The sequence below is a fragment of the Hyperolius riggenbachi genome, chromosome 8 (assembly GCF_040937935.1).
Source record: "Hyperolius riggenbachi isolate aHypRig1 chromosome 8, aHypRig1.pri, whole genome shotgun sequence".
In the NCBI taxonomy this organism is placed as follows: Eukaryota; Metazoa; Chordata; class Amphibia; order Anura; family Hyperoliidae; genus Hyperolius; species Hyperolius riggenbachi.
The window spans coordinates 239,629,860-239,651,665 of NC_090653.1; the positions used below are offsets into that span (position 1 = coordinate 239,629,860).

General features: G+C 46.4%; 1 protein-coding gene across 7 annotated transcripts in view; it reads left to right on the top strand.

Annotated features, from left to right (window-relative positions):
• The window catches only part of LOC137527680 (forkhead box protein P3-like), a 332,205-nt gene that overhangs the window by 269,906 nt on the left and 40,493 nt on the right, over positions 1 to 21,806 (top strand). For 3 of the 7 annotated variants that reach the window (XM_068248423.1, XM_068248424.1, XM_068248425.1), the window contains 2 exons: positions 11,173 to 11,318; positions 11,398 to 11,505. In XM_068248423.1, the coding sequence (XP_068104524.1) occupies positions 11,190 to 11,318; positions 11,398 to 11,505 (237 nt within the window). In that variant the 5' untranslated portion in view covers positions 11,173 to 11,189. Of the gene's footprint in view, positions 1 to 2,637; positions 2,697 to 3,071; positions 3,149 to 11,172; positions 11,319 to 11,397; positions 11,506 to 21,806 lie in introns of those variants that run through there. The other 4 variants (XM_068248422.1, XM_068248429.1, XM_068248428.1 and 1 more) reach the window with 3 other exon arrangements.

Below are 21,806 nucleotides of genomic sequence, written 5' to 3' on the forward strand. Positions count from 1 at the left end.
GCCTTCCAGCGTGGACATTTCTCCCTCTAGTGTCTGACGTGACTTCCTGGATGGAGAAGGTCAGCACCAGTCATCTTCAAGCTACAGCTCATTGGCTCCTTGGGTGCTATGTACTCTGTGACGGCATCTTCTGGAAGGTGAGTACCATCCTCACAGCGCCTGCAACACAGAACACAAAGCTAGTACCACAGCCTCACACAAACATATTCTTTTTCAGTCTCAGCAATCCCATGAGTGTTGCAATTCTATAGGAAATGCAGCACTCCCATTCTTTGGCAGATCACAGTTATCCTAGCAGAAATCGACCAGCATTACCGATCGAACAGTTTTTGCTGCTCAATTCAGGAGGGGCCGACGGGATCCATGTGGGGGGAGGGGGGTGTTGGACGACCTCAGAGCAGAGCAGATTATCCACCAGGCAACCCAGGCAGGTAGTGGAGGCGCCCAATTTTTTTTTTTAAATACAAATGAAAAATTATATAATAAAAAGAGAGGTAATTGCTTACCTCTCCACAAGATATAGACACCAGTTCAACTGGAAAAAAAAGTTTTTATTCAAAAAGCAATCTGACAACGCGTATCACGGGTCATGGCCTGCTTCCTCAGGTCAATACAAAATGCCTTGATAGCATAGGGGATAGAGTGTAGACACCTCTAATCTAGATACATTTTGGGCAGATTTACTGTCCGATCGATTTTCCAATTATTTTTCTGATCGATTTCCATTCACTTCTATGAGAAAATCGATCAAAAAAACGATCGAAATCAGATCGGACCTGTCGGAAATGAACTATCGAGCCATCTATCTGCCCAAAAAAAAACTAATGGTGTATTCCCAGCATTACAAAAGCTTGGCAGATGAGCTTTTCGTCCCTAGGGTCCCTAGGGTTCTACAATTTTTGCCATCTGTTTAGAAAGGGGTCCTTCGCAGTGAGAATGGTTAAAATCTGAAATATCTTTCCTCAGGAGGTAGTTATGGCAAACTCTAAAATTTACATTTAAAGAGGGCTTGGATGCTTTCCTTACATTGAAGGGCATCCACGGCTATAATTACTAGGTAATTCCCTGAAGAGTTGATCCAGGGATTTATCTGACTGCCATCTGGAGTCCAGAAGGAATTTTTCTCTTTTAAGGCTAATTGGCCCAGGCCTTGTAAGGGTTTTTGCCTTCTCCTGGATCAACTGGGATATGTGCGGGTTCAGAATGGTGTTTTTTTTTCTTTTTTCCTTTCTGGTTGAACTTGATGGATGGATGCCTTTTTTAAACCAAACTAACTGCAACCAAGGTTGGATTCAACTACTCGAATTAGAAATAAAAATAAAGGTTTATTGCCTCAAGTGTGACCATGAGAGACGGGGGTTACTTACCCAGAAGTCCGTCGGCTTCTATGCGTCTCACTCCACTCGCATGCGACCTATGGGATGCTTTGCACGACTCACTACTGCACTTCCTCCTTCCAGCTTGAAGAAGGAAGTGTGGTAGTGAGTCATGGAACGCGTCCCATAGGTCATGTGCGAGAAGCCGACAGACTTCTGGGTGAGTAATCCCCGTCTCCCCTGGTCACACCTAAGGCAATCAAGCCTCATTTTCATTTCAAATTAGAGTAGTTGAATACTCGAAAGCCCATCCCTGTCTGTAACTATGTATGGCAGGCTAAAAAGATACTAGAGCCGAACCATACACTAAAAACGGGGGGGGGGCAAGCATGTGTATGAAGTAGTTCTTATGCCCACCGCTCCCCCATTCTCTTCTATCAGCCTCCTTTCACCTGAAAATGCCCCCCCTCCCCCCGCAGCCACTTCCTGGTCCAGGTTCGGCATTAGTGCACAACATAGTCGGGCGCACAAACAAGCACACGCGCTGCTGGGTCAGCGCCTTTGCACTAATACCTGGCCGACCAGGAAGTGGCTGTGGGGTAGCATTTGCAGGTGAAAGGAGGCTGACGTAGGAGAATGGGGGGCCGGCTCCCCCCATTTTTAGTGTATGCCTCAGCTCTGGTATCCTTTAAAACAATTACTTGAATTTTTAGAAGTTATCAATTCTATCGAAAGTCATCCAAAAATGTTGTCTCTCCCATTTCAGAAAATGTTAACACTGAATTAAATGTTTTTATCTTACAGGTCAACTTTGCATTGAGGTTATCATGTTATCAGATTAAAAGTGCAATCAAATGATTACAGTTGGAAAAAAGCATTCAATATTAGAAGTCTAGATTACTCTGACTTTCTCCAACTAGATACAACATGTCCTGGATACAAAATGGACCGTTATAGATGTACCCCCTATGCTATTATTGATTTCAGAGTTTCCTACAGAATCACAGGGCAGATGTGACAGCGTTTCAGGCATAACTGGGTTATCTGGTTAATTTTTTTAAGTCATGGATTGTTTTCCTTGGAAAGGTTACTGAGCCATCTAAAGATAGAGCAAAGAAAAGTCAGTTGCACGTCTTCTGAAAAGAGACAGAAGGGAAGTTCAGACACGTGGGCTCCATTTCCTGTACACTACGGATCTCGCACAAGCCAGCACATGACGTTATGAAAAACCATATCAATAACTTGAGAACCAGGAGTCTGAGTGGAAGACGTATCTTTAGAGGGGGAGGGGGAGTTTCCATGGGAAGTCGGTCTTTAGATCTCTGTAGGGGGGAAGGTCAGGTGTCTGGAGACTTGAGTGCTCTGTCTGCTCTGGCTGGGGTAAGTTTTGTGACCTTACGATGGGCAGAAATCATTCTGTACTGCTAGCAATGTAGGGCTTGAGCTACAGTTCTGTAAGTGGGATTTCCAGTCTGTGTAAAACTAGTGTATGGGGCCCCCTAGGTCCATAGCCTTCCCCCCCCCCCCCCCCCCCCCAGACCAGGCAGGCAGTCTGTAAACAAACATCCCAGCTCCCCCCTGCCATTCGCAGAGCTCCCGATCACATGACTCGCATTGGTCATGAGGTAGGGAGCCAGTAAATGGCAGCAGAGAGAGTGTGCTGTGATGCACGGTAGAGACAGGCAGCACTGGCAGCAGGTACTATCACTCACTACCTGTTCCAGTGCTGCGGGTCTCCTCCGTGCACCACAGGCTCCCAATCGCATGGTCGGTAAATGGCAGCAGAGATTGCTACTGCTGTGATGCACTAAGATCCGTGGCGCTGAAAGCAGGTAAATATAACTCTTTCTGTGTACTCTACATGCAGATAGGAGGTGGAGGACCCCCTGGGCTTACTTTACACTTGATCCAGACTCTGATGCAATATCTCTGCATCTAAGCTCCCCTAAGAGGAGAGTGTTCATACTAGAGGGGAACAGCAAAGTCAAGCAGTGACATCAGGTGTGATCTGCATACTCATTCTGAGTGAGAGACCCAGAGGCCCAAATTAAATTACACATTTACACATAAATACCCATTAAAATTAACCCCCTACCTGCCCCATTGTCCCATAATTATCCCCTCCCCCCCCCCTCCAAAAAAAAAAGAAAATAAAAAAATGGTGTAACGATAGATAGATAGATAGATAGATAGGTAGAAATACAACTTTATTTCCAAATAAAATATTGTTGCCACACATTGCACTAGGGACATAATTTAAACATTGTAATAGCCAGGACAAATAGGCAAATAAAATGTGCAGCTTTTAGCCACAGTAGCATGTATTATTTTAAAACTGTAATGGCTGAAAACTGAGGAATAATGTTTTTTTTCAGTTTTTATTATTCTCATTAAAATGCATTTGGAATAAAATAAATCTTAGCAAAAATGTAACACTCAAAGAAAGCCTAATTGACAAAATATAGATCATTTTGTTGTGAAGAGTAGTGATATAGTTATTGGCAAATGAAAGGGAGGAGCGCTGAAAGGTGAAAATTGTTCTGTCTCATAAGGGGAAAATCCCTCGGTGGTGAACTGGTTAATATATTTTTTGCATGTACACGTAATTTGCTACTGCGCATGTGCCGAATGCTCCCTGGAACCGGGAGAGCGACCAGGTGCGCGCAGCTAGAGGCAGCGTGTGTGCAGTAGCCCCCGACTGGTGGCAACAGCCCAGCTTTGCGGGGGTCGCTGCTGCCACCTGTAGGGGATCAGCAGTATGTCATGCACACAGCAGGAGTCCAGGGGTTGGAAGAAGCCCCAGGTAAGTTAAATTCGTTTTTTTTCCACTTAAGTTTCCTTTTAAATAAAGTGGCAGGTTTACTTTAAATTAGCCAATCACAAACTGACAAATCATTAGGATGATCTTCTATTTAAAACAAAACTAGATATTTCTATCCTGCTAGTGCTGCAAATAAATACGCCTCTGTTTACTGTGAAAACAGTCATAAAATATTTTTTACTCTCAGTAGAAAGACATTTTTGCAGCACAATAAACCATCCTTCTAGTACTTATGCTGAGGCAGTCATTGTGCCACGAGTTCAGTTCCAAACACCAATAACTCAGGCAAGCGGTTTAGCAGCTTGTAAAAACGAAAAGGAGAGAAACCGAAAGCCCAATATAGTGTAGTTGGGTTTTGATAACAGAAGATACTTACAGGGTATAAAGCAAATGGAGTAATACAAACCAGGGTTACCGCTACGGCAGTCACTGACAAGGCAGGTGGGGAGATTAACAGGGCCGGTGCTACCATAGAGGCAAAGGGGGCAATTGCCCCGGGACCCCAACCTCTGCTGAGGCCCCCGCAGCGCCGACCCTGCTACATTCTGCCTGCTCCCCCACTCCCCGGGGGCCCTGCATGTATAATAGCAGCCATAATTACCTATTGGTCAAGGCAGGTGAGCGGACGGGCAGCAGCTGCACTCTGAGACACGCTGCCTGTCAGTCTCCCTCCAACTCTATGACCCAGCGCGTGTTTACTCATAAAGTGCCGGGTCATAGAGTGGGTGGGAGACAGCATGTCTCAGAGTGCAGCTGCTGCCTGTCCGCTCATCCGCCGGGACTAATAGGTAATTATGGCTGCTATTATACTTGCAGGGCCCCGGGGAGCAGAGAAGTAATGGTGGTGGGGGGGCGGCAACGGTACAGTTTGTGCCAGGGCCACAGGGCCTCTTAAACCAGCCCTGGAGATTAAACCTGACCCCACTCGGGTTAAGAAATCACTCTCTGCAGTAAAGATGGAGGTAACATCCCTCCACCAAGGGACGACAACTGATAGTACAAAATATTTGTAACAGAGGCTCCAGCATAGAGTAAAATACACTAAAATAATTTAAAAAGAGGAGGTAGTGGTGGATTTACCTCCTCTGAAAAAACCCAGTCAATTAGTTTGCAATTTGCAAGGTTTTATTGCAAACTTTATAAAACTCCAAAATGGTGACGCGTCTCGCAGGATGCAACCCGCTTCCTCAGGCTCAGGCAAAGGAGTATCTGAAAAAGGATCTGCTTCTGTCCAGCACCTGCACAGTTTAGTAGGGATGATAAGTATACAGCAGTGTATACTTGTAGTCATCTCGTATTCCTGTATGACTGACCAATCATTTCAATCATTTTATTGGATCAAGGGAGAATTGATTATGTTCCATTCTGCTTGATCGATGGAGATTGGCCGATATCTGGTAGAATTGATCAATTTACTCAGTCAGACAGGATGGAGGGTATCAGTAGATCACAAAGGAATTGGTACAACATCCTTCAGATCTATATTGAAGGAGAATCACATGGGATCTCGCTTGTAATGTGTGGGCCACTAGTTGATCAACTTTTGATCAACCACATTGTACTTAATCGCTCAATGGAGTTGATTGCTTATTCGCTCGATGGAAAATCAAGCAATATATAGCTGCTTTAAAGAACTCCAGTGAAAATAATGTAATAAAAAGTGCTTCATTTTTACAATAATTATGTATTAACCTCTTGCGGACTGCAGTGCTAAACCCCCCTAGTGACCAGGCCATCTTTAGTAAAATAGGTCACTGCAGCTTTAAGGCTAAGCTGCAGGGCCGCACAACACAGCACACAAGTGATCCTCCCCACCTTTTCTCCCCACCAACAGAGCTCTCTGTTGGTGGGGTCTGATCGCCCCCACGTTGTTTATTTTTTTTTGTACAAATATTTTTGTTACTGTTTTATAATGAAAAAAGTGTTTCTTTAATTTATTCCCTCCCCACAGCCAGCCAATTATGGCGATCGGCTGTCATAGGCTTCTGCCTATGAGAGCCAATTGCTCTCCAGTGTCCCAGGGGGACAGCCATGTCACATGGCTGTCCCCAGTACAGCGCTGCTGCCGATCGCAGCGCTGTACATGTAAATAGACGTCGATCTCGCCGTCTAACAGTCTCCCAAGCGGCAATAGCCGATCGGAGACTGAAGGCGGGGTGGAGCTCCGCCCCCCAAGCAGGAGATGCGCGCGCATCCTGCGCACGATCTTCTGCATTAGCTGGCCCCAGGACTTTACGCCAATCGGCGTTAGGCGGTCCTGCGGCTGCCGCCGCGGCCAATCCAGTGACATGACGCGGTCGGCAGGTGGTTAATGATTTAGTCAGTGTTTGTTCATTGTAAAATCTTTCCTCTCCATAATTTACACTCTGACATTTATCACATGGTGACATTTTTACTGGTGGCAGGTGATGTCAGTGAAAGGAGATGCTGCTTGCTTTTTTTTGGCAGTTGGAAACAACTGTAAACAGCTGTTATTTCCCACCATGCATGTAAATCAGTTAGCCCATTTCCTCCCTTGTCGGGCTCTGCTTTGGACATATTCCAGAAACAAGTTCTCAAAGAATCCAAGGCTTTAATATATCCACAGGCGGAGAGAAATCTCTCACCGAGTGAATGGAAAGCCATAAAATGGCTAAAATCCCATCCAGATCTTACAGTTAAAAAGGCTGACAAGGAAGGAAATATAGTAGTTTTGTCAACGCAACACTATATTAGGGAAGCTATGAGACAGTTAGAAGATTCCACTACCTACGTTAAATTATCTGCAAACCCTACCTCTACCTTTCAGAAGAAATTGAGGAATTTGTTACGTGGAGGAGTGACTTCAGGCTTCCTGGATAAAAAATTGGGGGCTGATTTATTCCCTGAGTATCCAAGGAGGCCTGTAATCTACTTCCTGCCCAAGGTCCACAAGTCCCTGGTGGATCCCCTGGGCCGGCCCATTGTCTCCGGGACTGTAACAGAGCCCCTCTCAAAGTACCTGGACCATGCTCTTAGACCTCTGCTGTCCTTTGTTCCATCATACCTGAAGGACACAACACATGTCCTCAGAATGGTTGAACAAGTTAAATGGCACAAAGGGGACAGCCTTGCAACCATTGATGTGGTTAACCTGTATAACAGGATACCACAGGAAATGGGAGTTCGGTTGGCCCAAGAGATGTTATTGGCCACCAAATTGGTGGAACAATCGGAAAGTGAGTTTTTGGCTGAATGCCTTAGATTTGTTCTGGGGCATAATGCGTTCAAATTTGGGGATGTCTGGTATAGACAAATTTCAGGGACGGCAATGGGGACAGCAGTTGCCCCCACATTTGCCAATATATTTTTGGCTAAGTGGGAGGAAAAATACATCTATGGGGATAGCAATCCCTATAGAGGTGATCTGAGGGCATGGTCCAGGTATGTGGACGATGTGCTGGTCATTTGGGGTTCCACCAGGGACCGTTTTAATTCCTTTATGGAATTTGGACAAAAATGACAGAAATATGCTGTTTACAGGAGAATGGGGTGGAGATATGGTCAATTTTCTTGACCTCACCTTAGAGGTACACAATGGTGTGTTGATTTCTCGGGGACATAGGAAGGCGACAGCTACAAACTCGGTTCTACATCACCTGAGTTATCATCCCTCCCATGTAAAAGCGGCAATTCCATATAGCCAGTATCTCAGACTGAGAAGGAACAACTCTAGGGATCTGGATTTTGAGTCTCAGGCAGTGGAGATGACCAACAGATTTGTTGAGAGGAGCTACAATTTACATGAATTGGAGTCAGCCTTGGATAGGGCTAGAGGAATGAACAGAGATAGTCTTCTTGAGGAGAAAACAGCAGAGCAAGAGGATAGGTTTGTGATGACATTTGATTTCACACCCATGGCTGATAGGGTTAAGGAAATCATAAATAAAAATTGGTATATTTTACAGCAGGACTGTGGGTTCGGTTCTAGAATCCACAGTCCTCCAATGCTAGCGTATAGAAGGGGCCCTACATTGGGGTCCTTGGTAACTAGAAGTGAGTTTTGTAAAAGCACAGACTAAAACCTGGTTAGGCACGAAAAGAGTGCAGGGTTGTTTTCCATGTGGACACTGCCCCACATGTGATCACATCGAAAAAACTAAGAATGTGAGATTGGGCCACATAAATTTTCAAATTAAGGATTTTATAACCTGTAGAACCGAGTTTGTGGTATACGCCATCCTATGTCCCTGTCTATTTTTCTATATAGGTAAAACTACTCGCCCAATGAGGTAGAGGTTAGTAGAACATATTAGGTTTATTAGGAAGGGCAAAGGTGGAGTCCCAAAACTTGTGGAACACTTTAAAGAAGTGCATCAATGTGATCCTACACAGTTGAAGATGATGGACCTGTTCTCTGTAGTAACCCCGAGAAGGGGGGGAGATAGAGAGAAACTGCTTTCTCAAAAGGAATCGACCTGGATCTCGAGGAGTGACGCAATGGGCCCATTAGGGTTCAATGACAGAAATGAACTTAGTGTTTTTCTGCAAAAATATTAGTATGGTCTAATATTAGGATGTTTATAGCTTGTATTCTCCTTGCCTGTATCTGGGCTTTGAGTGTCACTCTCTGGTGTATCTTGCTCTCTAGTCCTTTAAAAATACAATTAACCCTAAGATATGCATAAAACCCTGTACCTTGGTGATGGGATCTTTCCCTTTAAGTGATGCATTGATGTCTTTACATTCAAGGTTCCCCCTGGCCATCATGCTCTGTGCGGTCTGGATATCCGTCCTCCCTTGCCCGTGTCGAGCCCATTGCATGGTACACATTGCTGCGTCCGACGGGGGCGGTCTTAGACTGGCTTCCGGGTGGACGCAGCATAACTAGGAAACTAGTAGGTTGCCATGACCGCGACGCTTGAATAGCGTCGCGGAGCGTGGTGACGTGACCAAGATTGCCATCGGCGTGAGGCTGCGCTCAGTGATGACGCGCGCCTACGCTGGAGGACTTGGGCTCGCCATTGGCTTGAGAGAACGTAGTGGGCGTGCGCAACATGGCGCATTTTAGTCGCTCACTTGGTCTGCGGCGTTTGAGCCTTATCCCCGCCGCGGAGAGCAGCGGTCCACGAGGAAGCTACTTTAGCGAAACAATTGTCGACCGGACAGGTCTCTGTGGGTGGTACTATCCGATGGAATGGTGATGTATTGCGATTGGATACATTCTTTTGTACAGTATTGTCCTTCATATTGCAAACCTTGCCAATAAATGTGGCAGTTCAATATCAGCTGGTGCCCATGTGAGGACATTGTTTTTTGTTGACAAGTATTTCCCACCATGCAACAAGGCTCCTACAGTGTGATGTCAGAACCATGGTCCTGACAGCACACTGTGGGAGGGGTTTCACCACAATATCAGCCATACAGAGCCCCCTGATGATCAGTTTGTGAAAAGGAAAAGATTTCTCATGGGAAAGGAGGTATCAGCTACTGATTGGGATGAAGTTCAATTCTTGGTTACGGTTTCTCTTTAAGTCTGTCACGTAGACCCTAAGCATATAGAACTGAAGGACATATATTGTCACAGGGGCCCCTAGTGGCCGGACCGCATATTGCCTTCCAATCGGTTTCAGCACACAGACCATGCAAGCTGTGGTCGCGATCGGTGCGCAGAAACCGCTGGAACTTGGGCAGCAGACCGACTACAAGGGAGCTTTTGAGTTACGGTAATTACAGATTACACACTATTTCGGGGTATAACTGCCACCACCTCTGTTACCATGAGACAGAGGAACTCACTGACTGGCTGAGCCTAGACCTGCAAATAAAACGGTTAAACACACTCTATTCTGTCTAACTAGCGACAATAGTAGCGTCTCCCCAGAGACTCGGGTTCAGGTTCTGTGTATGGCTGAATAATAGGGTAGCGGAATAAACAAACTGATGTTAGCGTCGGTTTATTGAAAAGCAATATAAATAATTAATATATACAGAAAATCATTAAAATCAACAATTATGGAAACATATATAGCCAGTATGAAAATAACAGGGAGGAAAATACTTAGGTTTGTGGAAATAGGTCCTTCTGGGAAAATTTGTAAAGTTCCTTTGTTTCAGTTCAGTTCAAAGTCCAAACAAACCAGGTGCCAGCATGTCCTCAAGCTGGCAAGGATATAATCAGGATGATGTTCAAAGTGGAGGACACTGAGTTTGGCTCCTCTGCCATTCTTATGCCCCTGATCCAGTAGGAGGGAGTGAGGGCGGGAGCCACACACCCCTTAGAATATGAGAGGAGTCCTCCCCTTGTCCTGGAGACCAGAAATCATATCTAACCATATATGGGCTCTATCTCACAGAACCGTACAGGTCAGGGCAGATTTACTAACATTTTCAGATCCGTCCCGATTTACCCAGCGCCCTGATACCAGACATGAGGGGTAGGACACCTGTGGTATCACCAGGGCACTTCCGAACTGCCTAACCGACAGTCTTTACTTGAGAATGTTCTGGAAATTTCTCTGTACCAGCACCAGACAGGGCCCAGCATTCTCTGTTAGTATGGAGGGTCTGCCAGCCTGGCAATACAGGAAATATGACACATATAGCAGTTTATGGAATATTATATACATCTGGGATTTACAGCAGGTCATTTCTAGGTGAAGGCTCTTTTGAAGCTTCGGGCAAGCAAGCTACGCGTCTGCTCCCCTGATGGGATTGTAGCCAGAGAGTCTGACTCTTTCCCCAATAAATGGGTTCTGCCATGCTGCTTATCAACTTCATCTGATGGATGGGCCATTAGCACAGCTGGGTGCCGGGGACACTCTGCAGCAGGCTCCTGCCTTTTGGTGGAAGGAGGAAAAACAAACCAGTCTTTTAAACTAAGAAATGTCAGTTTCTGATCGCTTGCCATGACTGCGCAAATCTAACCAGGAAATCAGAAAGATCGACTGCGAATCTTTCAGATTCGCCCACGTTTCTCACGGCTGTTCCGTGACATATATCTTTTGGAATTACCAGCAGACTTGCCGATGAGCATGTTAGAATGCAGTGGAGTATAATGAAATTCTTCGTTGACAGCTATCTGATCAGACCAGATGCCCAGCCCGCAAACCACCAAGAGCGGTCCAGCATCATCTGTGGAGAATGACAGACAGCCTGATGGGAAAGGAAAGATTAGCCAATGGAATCGCAGGAGCACTGGAAACTGTACACAGATGCATCAGGTATTGTTTTCCTCTGGTTGGAGTTTAAGAGTTTTTAAAAATTATTTTAGAAATAACTGAAAGGATTATTTCTTGACAGCAGCATCAGCACCCCTACGTCATGGTAAGTCCTCCGGGCTCCTTCAACCCCTCTTCATACCTGAGGTCCCTGCTTCATGACAACAAGCAAGCTGTAGTCATCCATCCAGTAAGTGAGAAGAAAAAAGTATGTGATCAAAAAGTTGATTTAGTACTAAGCACTGATGAGCTATAACTAGATGGCTCATGATGATCCACTGGTGCGATTACTCAATGCCTAAACATAACTATGAAAATAGTTGCAGCTGTAATGGGGCTTTGAGTGGTTTACTGCAATGGCTACTCACTTAAAGCACACCTGACCTAAGGTAAAGCTTCCTAAGGTAAGAATATAGGTACATACAGTATGGTTCATATACAGAGGTAGGTGGATCCAGCATATACATACAGCATATACATTCCCCCCAGCCACTCCTTGAAAAGTTTGACCAGTTTTCAGACAGGGAAAGGGAGGCTTGCAGCAATGCTCCCTCCTATCACCCTCCTATTCCCTCGTCCTCCCCACCCCATAAACTCCCCTTAAGGAACCACTGCCTTTTTTTGCTACAGGCTGCAATGTCCTAAGAGAAACTTAATATCTGCGACCTCCCCCCCCCCTCCTCCCCCAACACACACACAAGCATCTGATTGGAGGACATTACATAGCTCGACTTTGCTGATTATTGCCTGAGGGATCCATGAGAGATCCAGAGGTACTAATGAGGCAATTAAGTAAGAACAAATCTAATTCTAAGACCATTACAGGCTTAATTAGCACATCAATAGCACTGATCACACCAGTGTTATGCTAATCTTGTCACCATTGTTATGCTAATAATGGCTACTGATGTAGGCGAAAAGAAATGACTGAAATGGCTAGGTGTTTTACCTTGTTCTGTGAGCATTTTATGCCCCATATTAACTCCATACTTCAATCCCACATTTGTCTATGCAAACCTTTGTGTAATAATCCCATAAACAACAACATTTTAAGTGTTTCTTTGGAAGATGGTGCTTTGGGGAACTACCTATTTGGTTTGTAACTAAAACTACCGGTAGTTGAAATGGTTTAAGACAGTGCCCTCTAAAATTGAGCCTTTAACCACCCTGGCGTTCTGATTAAATCGCCAGGGTGGCTGCGGGAGGGTTTTTTTTAAATAAAAAAAAAACTATTTCATGCAGCCAACTGAAAGTTGGCTGCATGAAAGCCCACTAGAGGGCGCTCCGGAGGCGTTCTTCCGATCGCCTCCGGCGCCCAGAATAAACAAGGAAGGCCGCAATGAGCGGCCTTCCTTGTTTTGCTTACATCGTCGCCATAGCGACGAGCGGAGTGACGTCATCGACGTCAGCCGACGTCCTGACGTCAGCCGCCTCCGATCCAGCCCTTAGCGCTGGCCGGAACTTTTTGTTCCGGCTACGCTGGGCTCAGGCGGCTGGGGGGACCCTCTTTCGCCGCTGCTCGCGGCGGATCGCCGCAGAGCGGCGGCGATCAGGCAGCACACGCGGCTGGCAAAGTGCCGGCTGCGTGTGCTGCTTTTTATTTGACGAAAATCGGCCCAGCAGGGCCTGAGCGGCAGCCTCTGGCGGTGTTGGACGAGCTGAGCTCGTCCAGACCGCTCAGCAGGTTAAGGTAGCCATACATCTATAAATGATGGGCAGATTCAACCAAGAAACTAATCTCTTTCTGATCGAATCTGATTAGAGAGAGATCTGTCAGCTGCCCATACACCACAGGCCTGAAGCCTACGTTGTATTGACCAGGTATGATTACATTTGTGGGAAACAGATGCAGGTTCATGGCGTGGCATGGCACTGACATTGGGACCATTTGGAAATCAGTAGGTAAAGCCTTTTCCATTGGTTGATGCCTGGTCAGCAGCCCCTTCACTAGCAGATTCATGCAGCACACTCTTGCAGAACTAGTTCTTAAGGTGGCCACTAACAGTCCAACTTCTAGCAAAAAATGGTTTGAGCGATCAGAAATTCTGATCGGATTGGTTGTAAATAATCTCAGATGATGGGCACAATTGATTAAGAACGATTATAAAAATAGTCGTCTGATTGGATTTTTGTCAAATCAAAATTTGGATTTTCTTGTTGGTTGTGATAGATAGGAAGCAAAGATCGGTTCATTGATGGTGCAGTTAACAAATTTTCTTCTGATCAGAATTATCTGATCGCTCGAACAATTTTTCACTAGAAATTGGACTGTCAGTGCCACCTTTATGGTGGCCACTGACCATATGGTGGCCAATCTTACCATTTCTATGTAATATAAGGGAACTGCCTAAATTATCCATTCAATATAATCACTTCGTTTACTCTTATACTACATAGATTCGGTAAGATTGGATAAATAAGATTGGATCATTAGTGGCCACCTCAAGACAGGATTTTCAGCTTCTGGAGCCTCATTTGACACAAAAAAAGGTACAATTCAGGCACTCTGCTAACTAAGCTGTCAGGTGGTATATTTAGATCATTGCCTGGAGCTCAGTTTTGATGGACCTATTATACCCTCAAAGAAGAGACAGTGAATCATCAGATAACAACATTTCACACAGGAATGTTCCGAACTGAAAGGTATGTTTCAGGACAAGCAGGGAGGTGGGTGCTGTTTTCGCTCTGTGAGAATCATAACAATTAAAGGATTAGGTAACAATTTCCGCGCTTTATTCCTCAAAAGAGATAATCATTGTGTCTAACATTTCAAAGCCTCTGCTGTAGTCATTTTCAGTCAGTGTGATAAGTAAGATGAAGCGGGATCCTCAAGGACTGCTGCACAGAGCCTGACAAGAGTAATTTGCTAAATAGTAAATTATCAACAAGTCATCTTTATTATATACACTCCTGCTGGCTTCTACCAGATCTGATGTGAGAACAAGGAGAGATCTGGAGCTGAACCTTTGCACAGACTGCGTGTCATGGGCGTAACTAGAGGGGAGAAGCCCAGGGTTGGACTGGGACACTAAGGGCCCACCAGAGAAGTTTCAGCCCAGGGCTCACATGCCCTCCGATTTGGAGCTCACATACCTATGTATTATGTAAGTTTCGCGTAGATGTCAGTGCTATATAAATACATAATTTGGTAGGACTTTAGACTAGGACTATGGAAGGGAATAGATTGTGAGCTCTTCTGAGGTCAGTCCATGACATGACTATGCTTAGGCTGCTCCAGAAATGTTTTTGTAAGGGCGGAAGATAGGCTATGCAGGTGCTGGATTCACTGGCTGGCGAGCTCGGCAAATGCGGTGCACGCAGCGCACCTCAGAAAAAAAGGGGTGTTGCCAAGCACTAGAACATGGGCTTAGCCACATGCCTCTAAATAAAATATTAACACACATATTCACACAAGAGTCACACAGGAGTATTGTTGTCCCCCCGTATAGGTAATAGTAAGAGGTGTCCCCAGTATAGCTAGCCAAGTATAGGTGCGTCCCGTATAGATAGCTAGGCAAAGGTGCCCCCATTATAGGAAGCTAGGTAAAGGTGCCTTCAGTGTAGGTAGCTAAGTATAGGTGCCATCAGTATAGGTAGGTATGCATAGGGGCTTTCAGTATAGGTAGCTAGGTATAGGGACCTTCTATATAGGTAGGTATGTATAGGGGCCTTCAGTATAGGTAGGTAGGTATAGCGGCCTTCAGTATAGGTAAGTAGGTATTGGGACCATCAGTATAGGTAGCTAAGTATAGGGGTCGCTGCCCACCCCTCCCTACCCCCCATTCTCCGTTCATCCCCCCCCCCCCTTCGCCCCGCACATGTACAAGCAGCGGCTTACCTAGTGCTTCAAATCCAGCGTGGAGCGCACAGCCACTGACCTCTCTCTCCCTCCTTGCTGTTTCCCCAATGCTCAGTTTCTGCTTATGATCTGATTAGCCTCATCAGCTGAATTCAGTCACTAGGGGAACAGTCAGGAGTTAGAGAGAGGTCTGCAGCTGTGCATCCATGCTGGAGTTGAGGCACTAGATAAGCCGCTGCTTGTACATGTGCGGGGGGGGGGGGGGGGGGACGAGCGGAGGATGGGGGTAGAGAGGGATCGGTGGGCAGAGTCGCCGCAATCTGAGGTCTGAGGCAACGCAGCTGGGAGGGGACCATAAGAGTGCGGCACCGGTGCCATGGCAACTGGCTCAATTTTTAAACTACCAGAAGGCCCACTGGGGTTTTGCCTATCTCCCCGGCAGGCCAGTACGAGCCTGAAGCAGCCCCTGCAATCACAGGAGGACCCAGACCTGTTTTGGGGCCCCAACTACTTCCCTTCCTCTGACACAGGGGACCATCCGTCAGGTGTTTGTGTGGCTACACTTGTTATGGGTGTGAAGATCAGAATGGACACACTTGTTTTATGACCCTTGTGAGATAAGCCCCAGGGCTGCAAAGGGCACAAAGGGGAGGCAAGTTAAGGGGTGTGAGCATTGGAGGGGCCCCACAAAGTTTTGCTGGGGACTCCATGAATTGTAGTTACGTCACTTCTCCCTGGAGATAACATATGACCTCCACCTGTACTGAGGACCCATGCAGGACTTCAGCATACACAGGATGGAATGTGGGCTAGCCAGACATTTTCTTTCTGTAAACAACGTGAGGGACATACCAACATCCAAAAACAAGGAAGAAAACAATAATGCAACTACAGTATATATCAGCTCCGAGCAGTGCACCATTTAAAAACATTTTAACCAGTTTACCAGCATCCACAAAAATAGATTAAAAAGGAAATAAAATGCTATTATAGGGAGCCTATACAGAATGCACATACAGGTGAAACTCCTAAAATTAGAATATAATGCAAAAGTCCATTTATTTCAATAATTTTGTAATTAGGTGACATTGATATATATATAATAGGAACCCTTTGCAGGTGTTTTTTGCATTAATTAGCTGATTAGAGTCTGACACTGAGCCTCGAATATTGAACCTTTTCACGGTATTCTAATGGTCTGAGATTTTGATTTTAGGGTTCTCATAAGCTGTAAGCCATAATCATCAAAATGATAACAAATAAAGGCTTGAAATATCTCGCTTTGCATGTAATGAGTCTATTTAATCTATTAGTTTTACCTTTTAAGTTGAATTAGTGAAATACATGTACTTCAGCACACTATTCTAATTTTTTGAGTTTCACCGTTATAGGCTTGCAGTAAAAGGTCTGACACTGGGTGGGAAGAGTAATGTTTACATAAAAAGTACTTTCTTTTATGCTCTGTCCCTCATTCTGTTGGTGCCACAGAAGTGTGTGGTCCTTCGTTGCAGTGCAGTACCTCCTCCCTCTTTTCCCATGTTGAGGCACCCTAACTTGCACCGTCTTCCCACATGATCTCCCACCATTTTCTGCCACCCTGTGTAGAGATGGCCCGTATGGTTCGCCGGCGGACAGTTCCCGGCGGATATCAGCTATTCGTGCCTGCAGTGGGCGGCGGGCACATGGTATGTTCGACCTGCCCCCTATACATCATCATTGAGCTAAACTTTGACCCCCTTACCTCACAGTCAGCAGACACATGGCAGCCAATCAGCCTGCACTCCCTCACAGACGCCCCGCCCCTATAAAAACGCAGTTGCACCGGCCATGTTTCATTCTGTCTTTGGCTACTGTAGTGAGAGGAAGGAACAGAGAGCATTGCTGAGATAGGGAAAGTTTGCTAGGCCTGTTTTGTTGTTCCTCGCTGACTGACTTGCTGTGAAAGCACCCCAAATAGCCCTTTTAAGGGCTACTACATCATTCTGCTGGATTGGTTTTTTGTATGTGTGTTACACTCCACAGCCCTATGGCACTCACCCAGAGCTGTGCACTGTACTACTGCTTACTGCTATTGTTGCCCCATTAAGTTGCAGGCACAGTACCACTCCAGTGCATTAGTTTAGACTGTATTCTGATAGTACTATTGCATTTATATGTGCGTGACACTCCACAGCCCACTGATATCCACAGCTGTGCACAGTACTACTGCTATTGTTGTCCCGTTAAGTGCATTTGTTTAGACTGTTGTTACGATCGCTTCTGCAGCGTTTACTGCTGGCTGCAGTGGTATTGCAACCCAGGCAGTTCTGATGTCATTGCATGCATTTGCTTGCATAGTTTGGTTTGCACTTAAACTAGTTGCTGATTCCATCTGCAGTCGCTCTGAAGTTAATGACAGTTTGGTATGCTTTTGTGTAAACAAACATTGTCTGCTGCAATGGAGTGGCGGTCCCTTTCCTGCAGGCTGCATATCATTGTCTGCCTTTTCCTGCTGTCAGCCTGTGATTGGTTACCATTCACTTGTGTGGGAATCTGCAGGTCTGCTCCCATTGGATGACCTCAGTATAAAGAACTGCTTCCTGCAATACTCCATGGGCTACCATAGTCTCAGATTCTGTCTGTTACTCTGTGCGGCTCCCACCTCGTTCCTAGTCCGTGTAGACTGCGCTGACTCCTGCGAAGGGGTCAGCGAGTCCTCCTAGTTCTGCTCTTGTTCTAGAAGTTGTTACTTTGCTTGTCTTGTGTCATATATTGGTTCATCGCCAATATATACACATACTTGCACGTTTTGTTATTTTCCTTGTATTCGTGTTACGTTGATACATCAGTGTCGCTGATATATACGTACACGAACTGTTTATATCCTGTGTTCAGTTAGTCAGCCTTCCAGCACGTTTTGGTAGGTTGCGCGTATCGTTCTCACCCGTGCTGAGTTAGTATCCTGCTCCTGGTTCTGTTTGTGGATTGCGTTCATCTCTGCGAAGAGATAGCGAATCCTTCTGAGTCCTGTTCCCTGTATTGCTCCAGTCCTAGTCAGTGTTCCTGCTTATGTCAGATATTGGTTCATTGCCGATATATACATATGTTAGTCAGACGTTACAAATAGTTTCATTGATAGCTGTAATTGTAATACGCTAGGAAAACATACTTATTGTATATTTGTCTGTGTTACGTTCATCTATCTTGATCCTCCTATTTCCTGACTATCCTGTCCTGTCTTTGTGAGGCACGCCATCGCTGCAACGCATTGGCTGCCTCATTCCAGTCTGTCTTGTTGTGGACGCTTGCTGTCACTGAGTAGTGGCTAGTTAAGCAAGCGTTCATTCTGTCTGCCTGTCCTGATCTCCTCAGTCCTGGTTTATGCGCTCAGCGCTACTTTGCGCTGAGACGTTATCACGAAAGTGTTGTTTGTGGCTGTTCGGATCTGCACCGGCTCTGTGCGCCACAATCTCCTGTTGGAGTCAGTCCTCTTCTCCACTAAACTGGGGATATCCTGATTCCTTGTGCTGGTGTGTGTACCTCCTTCACGTCAGCTTATGTGTTGCATGCTGACTGTGGAGAATACACCTCCAAGCTTAACATTATGGTAGCCCCCTTACCAATCCCCATTGTGGGGGGGGGGGGGGGGGGGGTTTCCAGCAAAAATGACACTGTTTGTTATGGTTCCTGTTCCTTTAAGAAATTTGAGAAACTTAATTCTGAAACAGAAAATTAGTTTTTTTCTGAATGTACCAGGTTCCTGGCCAATCCCAAGCTCCAGGCTACTCCTGTTTCAACGTGGGCCCCCCAGCTAGTTTATGCTTTGTTTAAGGGAAGATTGTTTCAGTGGGCCTACGATGTCTTGGATCATACCAATTTGAAAGAGAGACCGCTGGAATTTCTAGCGTTTGTGATTCATAACTGGCTGTGCAAAACCGATTTGCCTAGCCCTTTTGATAAGCTCCTGGCAGCTTGTCAATCAGCTGCTCCTTCTACTGCTTACAAAAATAATCAGCAAGCAGATAATTGTTCTGATAACTTTTCTTCTGCTTTGAATAAATCACCTAAGGCAGCAGGGTCTAAAGCCAAACGTAAGCGCTCCAAAAGAAAAGCGTTACAATCAGCGGAGTCGTTGCCCTTAGCGACTGCGCATCAGATCTGTAATGAGACTCCGCCATTAGCAGATAATGAAATTCAGTCACCATTCAGGGGAGTCAAATGGACCTATGAAACTACTAATGAACTTTCATTGCTAGCCAGGGAAAATAAAAGTTCTTGTTTAAATGAATTATCTGAATATGATTATGAAGATATATTACAGAGTATTGAACAGATCAATTTATTCGTGCAGCAAGGGAAATTTGCATACACTACAGTTCAACACTTGCTACAGGTATTGGAGATCCTTAGGAATAAGAAATCGGCCAATCGCCTGCTAAATAACCCGATATATGTTTCTGCCACAAACACATTTGCAAACTGTGATCAGCCTGAATGCTCAGCTGTTAAATATGCATGGGATCCTCCATTTGAGAAAGGAGAGATGGAGGCCCTGGTCTATGAATGGAAGAAAGATTCAAGTTCATTTTGTCAATTTTACAGTGCAAAAAGTGAATTAGTATTGAATGCATGCATTAAGTCGGCTTATAACCTAATAAAGACTGGTGTGTGTGGGTATGACTTTGTGGCTCCATTGATCGATGTGTGGAGAATGATTTTGGACGATTTTTATGCGATTCAATCAGTTGAAACCAGGGAAGACACACTGTCAATTGGAGATTGTTCCACTTCCTCAGTTCCTGAGGACTCGCCTGCTTCAGCACCTTTGGCTGACTCAGCGAGTGATTCAGAGCTCCTTTTGTGTGAAATTGAAGTTCCTGTAATTCCACCCTGTACCATGGATAACCAGGCGCGGAGCTAGGGGGGGTCGGGGTAGGACAAGTGCCCCGGGGCGCCTGGTCCCCGAGGGCGCCCTCAGCCTGGCTGAGCTGCGTGTTTTTTTTTTTTCGCGGCGGAGGGGAGGGGAGCAGCGCAGAGAAGAGGGAGAGCTGTGCGGACGGTGGGGAAGGGGGGCCATATCCCCCCTCCTTCCCTCACCTTAGGTGCTCTCTCTCTCCCTCGCTGTCCCCTCCAATGTCCGGGTGGCTGGCCTGGCAGCGGCGGGCGAAACTCACCTCCGTCTCGCTCCAGCGCCGGCCGGAAGTTCGAGTGCGCAGCCGCTGCTCTGGTCTGGACCAGACCAGAGTAGTGGCAGATCCATCCGGCGCTGCGACGAGACGGAGGTAAGTTCCGCCCGCCGCTGCCAGCCTGAGCCACCCGGACATTGGAGGGGACAGCGAGGAAGGGAGAGCAGCTCTTCTCTGCGCTGCTCCCCTCCTGCTGGGGAGGGGGACACCTGACCTGGCTACCTACTCTGGGCACATATACCCCTGGCTACATATACTGGACATATATCCCTGGCTACCTACTCTGGGCACATATACCCCTGGCTACCTACTCTGGGCACATATACCCCTGCCTACATATACTGGGCATATACCCTTGGCTACCTACTCTGGGCACATATACCCCTGGCTACCTACTCTGGGCACATATACCCCTGGCTACCTACTCTGGGCACATATACCCCTGGCTACCTACTCTGGGCACATATACCCCTGCCTACATATACTGGGCATATACCCCTGGCTACCTACTCTGGGCACATATACCCCTGGCTACCTACTCTGGGCACATATACCCCTGGCTACCTACTCTGGGCACATATACCCCTGGCTACCTACTCTGGGCATATATACCCCTGCCTACATATACTGGGCATATACCCCTGGCTACCTACTCTGGGCACATATACCCCTGGCTACCTACTCTGGGCACATATACCCCTGGCTACCTACTCTGGGCACATATACCCCTGGCTACCTACTCTGGGCACATATACCCCTGCCTACATATACTGGGCATATACCCCTGGCTACCTACTCTGGGCACATATACCCCTGGCTACCTACTCTGGGCACATATACCCCTGGCTACCTACTCTGGGCACATATACCCCTGCCTACCTACTCTGGGCACATATACCCCTGGCTACCTACTCTGGGCACATATACCCCTGGCTACCTACTCTGGGCACATATACCCCTGCCTACATATACTGGGCATATACCCCTGGCTACCTACTCTGGGCACATATACCCCTGGCTACCTACTCTGGGCACATATACCCCTGCCTACATATACTGGGCATATACCCCTGGCTACCTACTCTGGGCACATATACCCCTGGCTACCTACTCTGGGCACATATACCCCTGGCTACCTACTCTGGGCACATATACCCCTGGCTACCTACTCTGGGCACATATACCCCTGGCTACCTACTCTGGGCACATATACCCCTGGCTACCTACTCTGGGCACATATACCCCTGCCTACATATACTGGGCATATACCCCTGGCTACCTACTCTGGGCACATATACCCCTGGCTACCTACTCTGGGCACATATACCCCTGGCTACCTACTCTGGGCACATATACCCCTGCCTACATATACTGGGCATATACCCCTGGCTACCTACTCTGGGCACATATACCCCTGGCTACCTACTCTGGGCACATATACCCCTGGCTACCTACTCTGGGCACATATACCCCTGCCTACATATACTGGGCACATATACCCCTAACTACATATACTGGGTACATATA